Source organism: Asparagus officinalis, chromosome 8, assembly GCF_001876935.1.
Source record: "Asparagus officinalis chromosome 8, Aspof.V1, whole genome shotgun sequence".
Classification (NCBI taxonomy): domain Eukaryota; kingdom Viridiplantae; phylum Streptophyta; class Magnoliopsida; order Asparagales; family Asparagaceae; genus Asparagus; species Asparagus officinalis.
The window spans coordinates 10842536-10852634 of NC_033801.1; the positions used below are offsets into that span (position 1 = coordinate 10842536).

Consider the following 10099-nt stretch of genomic DNA (forward strand, 5'->3'; position numbering starts at 1 on the left):
ATCAAATGCGAGCCGAGTGAGCGGGTTCATGGGCTGACCCTGCCCAGTGGCCCTCTAATATAGAAACGATACTCCAGAGCACTGGTGTAGTTACATCACCTCAGGGTACTGGGTTGTAACTAATCCTTTTATTTTTTGTTTTTTTTGTTACTTTCATTAACTTTATTTATCCCAAAACTAAAATATTTTTTTAACATAGAAGGGTAAATACTTATAGAAGAAGTAAACTATATATGTCAATAAAAAAGAATAAAATTAAGAAAATGCACCGTTTAGACAGAACATAACTAGCTTTTCTACAACAATGAAAGAGAGAAAATTGACAAAAAGAATCTGATTAAAAATGTAATTGACAACGTTGCGGATATCTTATGGAAACGTTTAGAGAGAAGGAGGGACAAAACAATATCCAGGCGTATATCTTGTTCAATCGTTTTTTATAACTCTTAACATTTTCTTATATTTTTTGAGAAAAAAATTCGTCTATGTTATTAAACAAACCTATAAGCAAAATCAATAATATCACATTCATAAGCATCAATAATTCATTAGCTATGACGAATATTCTATTTTATATTTCCTAGACGAATAATTAATATTCAGGATCTCACTGAATGTATTTGTTGAAGATTGTTATTGTTGTTTTTGGAGAGCATGTTATTGAAGGTTCAAAATTTGACCATCAATAAATTAAACAATATTTTTTCGCTTTAAAAAAATCCAAATAGGATCTTCTGAATGACCATCCATTTGCGGCGTGCTGACGTTAGATCGTATTGCTTCAATTGATTGACGCCGTTATCGTACTAAGCCGTCTACAGGTATTTTACTGCTGGAATTTTGATTACCGACTTATTGAATAATTAATCTGCCGTCTAAAAGGGTAAATAACACTAAGCCCCCAAGCAATTTCAGCATTTTGAACGAAACGCCCAATAACTTTCAAAATCAAACGAAACCCCAAATAACTTTTTAGTTTTGCAGAAAACCCCCCAATAAGTTTCTGCTCTTAGGAGACGGCCCCCATAAATTAGAACCAGCAAAACAATATGGAGAGGCATTTTGAAAGTTGTTGGGGATTTAATGTAATTCACACAAAAGATATTGAGGGATTTATGCAAAGTTATTGGTGGTTCAGGGCCCGTTTGGTTTAAGTTTTTTGCCTAGGTTTTTGGGCAGAAAGCCTGCCAAAGTGTCACTTTTGGCAGGCTTTCTGCCCAAAACGCCACTTTTAGAGGCGTTTTGGGCAGAAAGCCTGCCAAAAGTGACACTTTGGCAGGCTTTCTGCCCAAAAACCTAGGCAAAAAACTTAAACCAAACGGGCCCTGAACCACCAATAACTTTGCATAAATCCCTCAATATCTTTTGTGTGAATTACATTAAATCCCCAACAACTTTCAAAATGCCTCTCCATATTGTTTTGCTGGTTCTAATTTATGGGGGCCGTCTCCTAAGAGCAGAAACTTATTGGGGGGTTTTCTGCAAAACTAAAAAGTTATTTGGGGTTTCGTTTGATTTTGAAAGTTATTGGGCGTTTCGTTCAAAATGCTGAAATTGCTTGGGGGCTTAGTGTTATTTACCCTTTTAGACGGCAGATTAATTATTCAATAAGTCGGTAATCAAAATTCCAGCAGTAAAATACCTGTAGACGGCTTAGTACGATAACGGCGTCAATCAATTGAAGCAATACGATCTAACGTCAGCACGCCGCAAATGGATGGTCATTCAGAAGATCCTATTTGGATTTTTTTAAAGCGAAAAAATATTGTGAACCAGTTCCAGCTTGAGCCAGTAATAAAGGCAGCAGTGAAGACGGTGAACGATGATCCTCACAAGCAGCGCCAGAAGGGACTCGTGCCACACACAGCCCCTAATGGCGAGATTCTTTGGGTTCATCCAGATCTGATCGGAGACGAGCAATGGACTGAAACCTCTTCCAAGAAAAAGTCAAAAGGGAAAGATAAATCTTGTTATGGAGCTTCTGCCATTCCAGGAAAAGATGACGACAGAATTCCGGCCTTCCCACTTTCTTAGGTTTTTGGGCAGAAAGCCTGCCAAAGTGTCACTTTTGGCAGGCTTTCTGCCCAAAACGCCTCTAAAAGTGGCGTTTTGGGCAAAAAACCTGCCAAAAGTGACACTTTGACCCCAAGAACCTAGGCAAAAAACTTGAACCAAACGGGCCCTCAGTGTGATCTTGAGAGTTATTGGAGGGTTACTACAAAACGCTGAAAGTTCTTAGGGGTATAGACATAATTTATCTTAATAAAAACTCTGCTGAGTACCACATAAATATTTGTTAAATTGTTATTTTTTTTAATTTTTAGTATAATATTCCAGCATAATTCTTTGTAATTTTCGGGTTTCGCAAATTTTGTGTGTGTGTTTCTTTTTTTTTCCCATTTTAATCTACATATATCAGCTAGATTATGGATGATTAAACCAAACATGACTAGTTTTTCTAAACAAATTTTTAATGGAGATAATTGAATCTATAACTAAGAGTATGTTTTAGCATATCAACCACCAGCGATGGTTATCTTGTATGCTTGAAGAATAGTTTTTTTTTATGTTATTATTATTTCTATGACTTATTTTGCTGAGAATTATTTTTTTATTTGAATAATTTGGGATCAATCATGGAGATTACTAATGCTCTCTTTTCACATAATTAATTAATTAATTAGAAGTGCACCCAACTCAATGCGATTGGACTTTGATAGAAACATGTCTTCACAAAACCGAAAAAATATTTACTCTTAAATGCGAAAGGACTTGAAACTCTACTTCGTCTCTCTCATGATCATGATATCCTTCCTCAAATTAAGAGAGGTAAAGCCATTTATGAGTGTGGTCATTCCGTGGTCACATTTATTGTGGTGCATGTAAAATAAAACCTAGACTCGGACTGTTCAGAGTTTTTTAAGCTGATTCTCTGTGCGTTACACAGAACCATCAGAATCAAAGAAGATTTGCATCTGGGCCGTCCATTAATTACGTCTACAATGCAACAAATACCAAAATATAACGAATATCCCCCTTCATTAATAACAGATATTTTTTATGAGTGGCACTACAGGCACACTCTTCACCACTCTCCACCCCCATTTCGACATCATGGCGCAGTTGGCCAACATCCCGGCTAGGATAACCCTATACGAATTGTTGCGTCTTTCCAAGGACACAAGGAAAGCATTGCAAGAAGCTTTGAGCGATTCTGAAGCTTTTCTAACTCGGATCAAGCCATCCCTGCACTGTAGCAGGAGAGGGGGTGTGGTGGAGAGTGTGGTGGAGAGTGTGCCTGTAGTGTTATTTAGTTTCTATTGCTTGAGAAAATCATCAGATATCGGAGCTGATTTTTTTTATGCAAGAAAATGAAGCACTTTACCGTGCATTCAACCAAACATATTTGAAGTGATTGATATTTTAAGAATTATATGAAATTATGATATCCTAATAAGAGATTAAAAAGATTATAATCGGCACAATCCTTCCTTTAGAATAGGAAATTTTGACAAGTTTTAAAAAAACTGCACGTTGTCAAATTTTAAAGGACTAAATTGACATTTTGGTAGAATTCTAGTTTACTACGATCTTTTTTCTTTTACCAGTTGCATAATGTAATGATATCGATGTGAAAATTAAAAACTAACATGATTCTTTTTATACATATAAAATATAGATCTGGTTATTTTCTCTTATGGGGCTGTTTGGTTCGTTTCCTTGATATAGAGAAATGTAATTCCATATAAAGAAACACAAGTTTTGAGTTTTTCAAATTTTTCCAAGAAATAGATTGTTTTGCTTTGGTTCGCACATACAAGTTTTGAGTTTTTCAAATTTTTCCAAGAAATAGATTGTTTTGCTTTGGTTCGCACATAAAAAATGGTGGGAAACCAATGTATTTATTTTTCTTGTGTTTGGTTCGCATAGAAAAAAAGGAAAACTTTTGTAAACAAAACAGAGAAGGAAAAAAATCTGACGTGGCAGAGTTTTCATCAATTTCACTTGGTTGGGGAAGGAAATCGGAGAGGGAAAAAAATCTTAGTTGGCGACGATTTCAGCAGAGTTTTCTCTCTTCCATCCGAGCGAACCAAAGCAGCACAAAGAAATAGACGGAAACAAAAAAACTGACGTGAAGGACTAAAAATCTGACGTGGAGGGGTTTTCTGAGTTTTCCACCCTTATAATCGCGAACCAAATAGCCCCTATGTAAAACAATTAGAACAAATTAACGTAGAATGTCAACGTTTACCATAACTAATGAAAAAAAAATACAACATTGTAAATTTGTCCCTACCAAAAATATCGAGATGTTAATTTAGACGATATAATAAATGGGTTGTTCTACAGGGACCCCAAATCATAGGACCCAAGGGAGGACATGTGAGTTGTCAACTTCCGAGCGCATGATCAACTGTTTATGAATAGTAGATCATGTGCCCGGAAGTTGACACCTCATGTGTCCCCTCTTGGGTGTCATGATTTGTGTCCCTAATGAATATTTTCAAGAAATAACATACACCGTGACTCCAATGTGACTCAAAATGAAAACACACAGGGACCCACCCAAAGATTGTTGACACTTTTTTCTAAATGCACATATTAAAATCACGCCCACATATTGTAATACTCAAATAGCATAGATTTATTAAAGACACCAGAGAGAGAGAAAGGACACAGTTCATGCTTTGTGCCTACTTATATAAGAACCACATTCTCCTCTTCTCTCATAAACTTAAAACTCATTTACTTTTGCGAAGTAAAAAAGGGAAAACAAAAAAAATGGAAGGAGGGAAGAAAAGCATTGAGTCAGTTAGCCATTTGATGCAGGATGAAGAGAAGAGATCAAAGTTCAACAGGATCTGCGTCTTTTGTGGGAGTAGCTCAGGGAAGAAAGCCAGTTATCAAGAGGCTGCCATTGAACTTGGCAAAGAACTGGTAATGAGGGGGGGAAAGAGCAGATTCAATTTTGTTTTTTTTTTATTTTTTATTTTTTATATTTCTAGAGAGACCCATTTGAGATGTTAGCATGCTAATCCCGTTCCAGGCTTCAAAATTCCATCTTTATATGTTCCGTGTTGATGAAATAGTATTGTGTTTAATGGGTTTTGGCCGTTTTTTATTCTATTTTGATCTTATTTTACTTTATTTTTGATTTTTTTTTTTGGATTTTTAAGTTGAAGAGAAAAATATCAGGGTAGAACGTGGGAGTAATGTTGTTGGATTGCTAGCTGTAATCTGCCTGTCTAGTGGGCAGCTTTCTTGCATGATCTCTGTTTATTAATTTTTGTGATTATTTAAGGGATGGATTAAGATTAGTGTGTTATTTATTTTATTTTATTTTTTTCTAAAAAGAAGTACTTGTGTGGTTGTCTATGGGTTTTATTCCCGTTGAAATGAAAATCATACCATTTTGTCCTTCTCTAGGGTTTTAAGCAATTCATTGTGGTTTTATTTGATCTTAATTGCTTGATTTCTTTTTTAGGTGGAGAGAAACATTGATTTGGTGTATGGTGGTGGAAGTATAGGACTAATGGGCCTCGTCTCTCAGGCTGTTCATGATGGAGGCCGCCATGTCTTGGGGTTCTCTCTCTCTCTCTCTCTCTCTCTCTCTCTATCATTAGTAGTGTTTTTATGCCTTGAAAGGAAAAATGGATATCTTGATTTAGGTTTGTCAAGTAAAAGGGCATGGTGTATGTCGCATCTGTTTTGTTTTCTTTTGTTTTTGTCTATTGTGTGCATGTGTGTGTTGTTGTTGTTGTTGTTTTGTTGTTTGTAATTAGTCTTTTGTGTCATTTATTGGTTTAATATACTTAATTAACAGTGTTAGTTATTTGGTTGTAAATACCAGTTGTAGTTTCTCTCTCTTGTTTAGCATAATCTCTACTCCCTCTAAACCACAGTTATTGCTTGTTATGACACCAGGGTATCTGTAATCTGTTGCTATAGAAAAGATTTTGGTTTGGCCTATACATGCAACTTCATGCCTACATTAATTTATTTTCGAACGCATTCTTTCAAAAAAGTTGCATCACTTTTAGCTACTATGGACTAATTTTTTGATTTTAGTTTTTAATATAATACTTCAAAGGGTCAAAGTTATTGACCTTTCGTTACATTCCGATTTATTTACAGTCAAGTATTTTCTCTTTTCTCTATGCGTGCGGTGTGGTGTTAAAAGGTTTCTATTTATTATTCTTCTTTCTTTATACTTTTAAGACTGAACCTTTGTAATTAGCTACTATTGACTAATTCATTTTGTTCTCGTGTTTATCTTGTTGTTGTCTTGCAGAGTTATTCCAAAGTCTCTGATGCCGAAGGAGGTGGGTTTAGACCCGTGAACTACTCAAATTCTTTTTTGTTTAAGTAATTAACTTTCGATTTGTTTATCCTTTAGAAGATGTAACTCTTGACTTTTAAGACTATAGGATGTGCAGAGGGAGCAAAGTTCATACTTGAATACTTTTTATAAGGTGTATAAGATTAGGATGCCTCTTGTCCCATTCTTTGGCTTTTGGTTCATGTTCAAGCCTTTTGTCACCCCTTTGTATTAAACTTTTCATAGGAGGAAGGTACACTTTGGTACTTGTGTTGGGTTGTTAAGTTAGTTGGCTAGTTAATTGCACTAGAGTTTATTTAATCTATATAGGTTTTGTCGACAACCTCAATGAAATAATTTCAGTCACAAAGATCCTTTAAATGTTAAGAGCCATTTGTCTTTCACCTTATAATGCTCTCAATATTTGCTTTACGATGGAATTGAAGATTCTATAAGCTAGAATCTTATTCTAATCACAGTTAATATTTTATCAATATATTAAATTACCTTTGTCAGAAATTTCACTAGTGGGATCATTACTCAGTTTTATTATTGCTGCGGTTGGTTGTCTCCCCAACAACTACCAGTGCTCTTACTAGCTTCTTTTCATAATCATGTACCCATTTGCAAATGGCATTGTCCCTGCGCAATCATGTGCTAGCATTTGCCTTCATGTGGGACTAAAATTATCGAATGTTTCTCAATAGAATTTTCTGCTAATGATTAACAGATTACTGGAGAGCCTGTTGGAGAAGTTAAGCCTGTTTCTGACATGCATGAGAGAAAAGCTGAGATGGCTCGCCGAGCTGATGCTTTCATTGCTTTACCTGGTACAATTTATTTGCTTCGACCTTCACATTATTATTATTATTATTATTATTATCTTTGGGAACGAAGGTGGATATGAGGTCCTCGATTTTCTTTGGCAAGAGTTTAATGAAACATCTTTAGCTACAAAAGCAGAATTTCTTCAAGTCTTAAAATAGTTACTCTACTGAACTTTTCACATATCATATTTGTACTCTCATCACTGTGGCTCTCATATCTATGATTCGCCAGGCGGATACGGGACTCTCGAAGAGCTCCTTGAGGTGATCACTTGGGCTCAACTTGGGATCCACAGCAAGCCGGTAATAGCTTCTTATCCTTTCCATGATATAAAATTGCTAACACAAAGTTCACCTCAGCATCTCTTCCTGTTTCTTATAAGCCAAAACATCCCCTTCATGGATTTCTGGTCTATGCTTTACTTGACTTCTTCTACTACTAGTATATTAAGACAGATAATGTCTTCCTCCATGAATTCTGCATTTCTTGGAACAACTGTCGGTTGTTTGATGTCACCATCCAAAACTAGTTTTCTACTTTACTCTTATCAGAAGTTTGGGAGTACATGACTTATCCACTTCTATTCGAGGAGAGCCAATATAAAAAAGTTTATCCGAATTGTCGATACATCATAGTGTATTATGGTTTGGCATCTAAGAAAATGTAGCATGTGGTTTCTTGCTTGTATTTTAAAGTTGTGGACAAGTAGCTTTTTTCTTGCTCGTCTATCACGGAATTTGATTTTAATTGCCTTGATTAACACTAAACTAAGGGAAATTTTCAGTCAGGCCCGCGTTTCGCCCAATGACTTATTCGTACTCTTTATTTGTTTAATTGCAGTCAAAGCGACTGTTTATGTATCACGCCTAGCCTTTTTGTTACTTGTGAACCATCTGAAGAGATGCTTCCAACCTAAGAAAGATTGTTTGCAGCTAATAATTAATTATTTCAGGTGGGTCTTTTGAATGTTGATGGCTATTACAATTCTCTCTTGTCCTTCATCGATTTGGCGGTCGATGAAGAGTTTATCTCCAGCAAAGCAAGGCGCATCATAGTTTCTGCTCCTACAGCGAAGGAACTGGTCAGAAAACTGGAGGTGAATAATTACAAAATATATATCTTGAATAAATTCAATTCTTAAAAACACGAATACCAAAAATCAGTTTAAAAAAAAACAAAATTATTTCATATACCTGTCATCACCTGTGGCTTCTAATTCAATTTTGAACCATTTCTTTAGTAATGTTTGCTATAATCAAAATTGACCGGTAAACTGTTTTGCCAGGATATTGTATAATCAATCATCGCTGAAGTTTTTATTTTGTGATCTTAATGTTGTAGGAGTATGTACCACAACGCGACGAGCTGGTGGCTAAACTGACTTGGGATGTAGAGCCTGTGAAGATTGTAGCTGAAGTTGAACCTGGCATTGCATCTGCGTCTTAAACTCTTAAGCAGAGCTCTGCTCCTTTTGCTGCTAACAAAAGATATTTACTGCTTACAAAGTATATATATGCTCTGAAGCCTAGTAGGATATGTGGATGCTTTCAACAACAGTTAGGTGTAACTCTTCATCAATGTCATGGAGGAGGAAACAACTTTTTGGGGTTTTGGTGTTACACATGTTATGTTAATTTTTTGGACTATGATATAAGAGATGAATAGAAGCTGGTTTAAGTTTTTGAGCAATCAAATGTTAGTTGTTGCTGAATTTGGCTTGAAAAAGAAAATGCTTAGTTGGTCTAGTTGTACATTTTTGTGAGGTGGCTTCGTTTCAAAGTTACCATAGGGTCCTGACAGAGGATAGAACGTGGACGCTTTCAAATAAATTAAATGTTATGTTTTTATTTTTGATGAATAAATGTTGTGTATTTTTGAATAGATAGTATATGCTCAAAGCAGCAACTAAGATGCTTGCACAATGAATGGGCTATACCTTGTCATGATAAAAATCTAACCCCATCTCTGAAAAGTAGGGATGAAGTACAATGGAATTCAGTGATATTTCTTCCCTATTTGAAGCAATAGACTATATATCTTTTCATGATAAAAAGCTAAACCTTAAGTCTAAAAAGTTAAGAGGTAAAATATAAAGAAGTGTAGTGAAATCCCAATATTATTTCTCCGTTATCCGATTGACACGTGTCAGTTATTTAAATACGTCGTAGAAATGCTCCATATTGTCTTATAGGTGTTGTACGCATTCAAATGACAATGAAATGCTTCCTCTTAGACACCATGGGGTGTAGACGCTAATAAAAACAATTAGGAGTATTTAGTAGCTAATACCTATAGTATATGGCATATGTATGTAACTAACCCTAAAAAAAGCATGAAAAGAAGAAGAAGGATAATCTCAAAAGAAGAAAAAGGAGAAGAATATTCTTTTCAATTTTTGACGCTATAATTTTTCCACACTCAATTTTCCCTTAGTGTTGTACTTATTCGTGCCTCCTCTCCCCCCACCAACATAATCCTCAAGGGAGGACCACATCCTCATGCCCTTCAATAGATGTTGTCTCATTATAAGGAGCACATGATGCTTCTCTCTGAGCTCTTTGCCTCCCTTCATATGGGACTAACAATGGTGGACCCTAGCTACCACAAGCTTCTTCCAAACTCAAGAAAAAAAAGGATGGGCTCATTATTTTCCTCATTCTATGGATAGGACTTCAAATTAAACTTGGATTGGATATTTAGCTCCTTAATCTTAGGAAAGATACAAGGATTAGTGTGAGGACTTTTCCACACAGATTTCTTAATCCGGAGGTATTTCTTTTTAGACCAAGTGGTTGCGGTTTCTCGTGTTCATTTTGCCGCCAAAGGGCCGTTCACACGGAAAAGGATGGACTCATTATTCCTCATTCTATGGATAGGACTCCCAACTGTCATGATTCAATGCACTAGTCTGTGTATCCTTGCACTCGTGGAGTACTTGTAGTAGAGGAAACA

General features: G+C 35.8%; 1 protein-coding gene across 1 annotated transcript; it reads left to right on the forward strand.

The window, feature by feature from the left end:
- LOC109822508 (cytokinin riboside 5'-monophosphate phosphoribohydrolase LOG7-like) lies at nucleotides 4693–8829 on the forward strand. Its single transcript, XM_020388722.1, has 7 exons — nucleotides 4693–4938; nucleotides 5486–5583; nucleotides 6293–6323; nucleotides 7050–7149; nucleotides 7379–7449; nucleotides 8100–8243; nucleotides 8489–8829. The coding sequence occupies exons 1-7, from the start codon at nucleotides 4783–4785 to the stop codon at nucleotides 8591–8593; spliced, it is 705 nt and encodes a 234-aa protein (XP_020244311.1). The 5' UTR covers nucleotides 4693–4782; the 3' UTR covers nucleotides 8594–8829.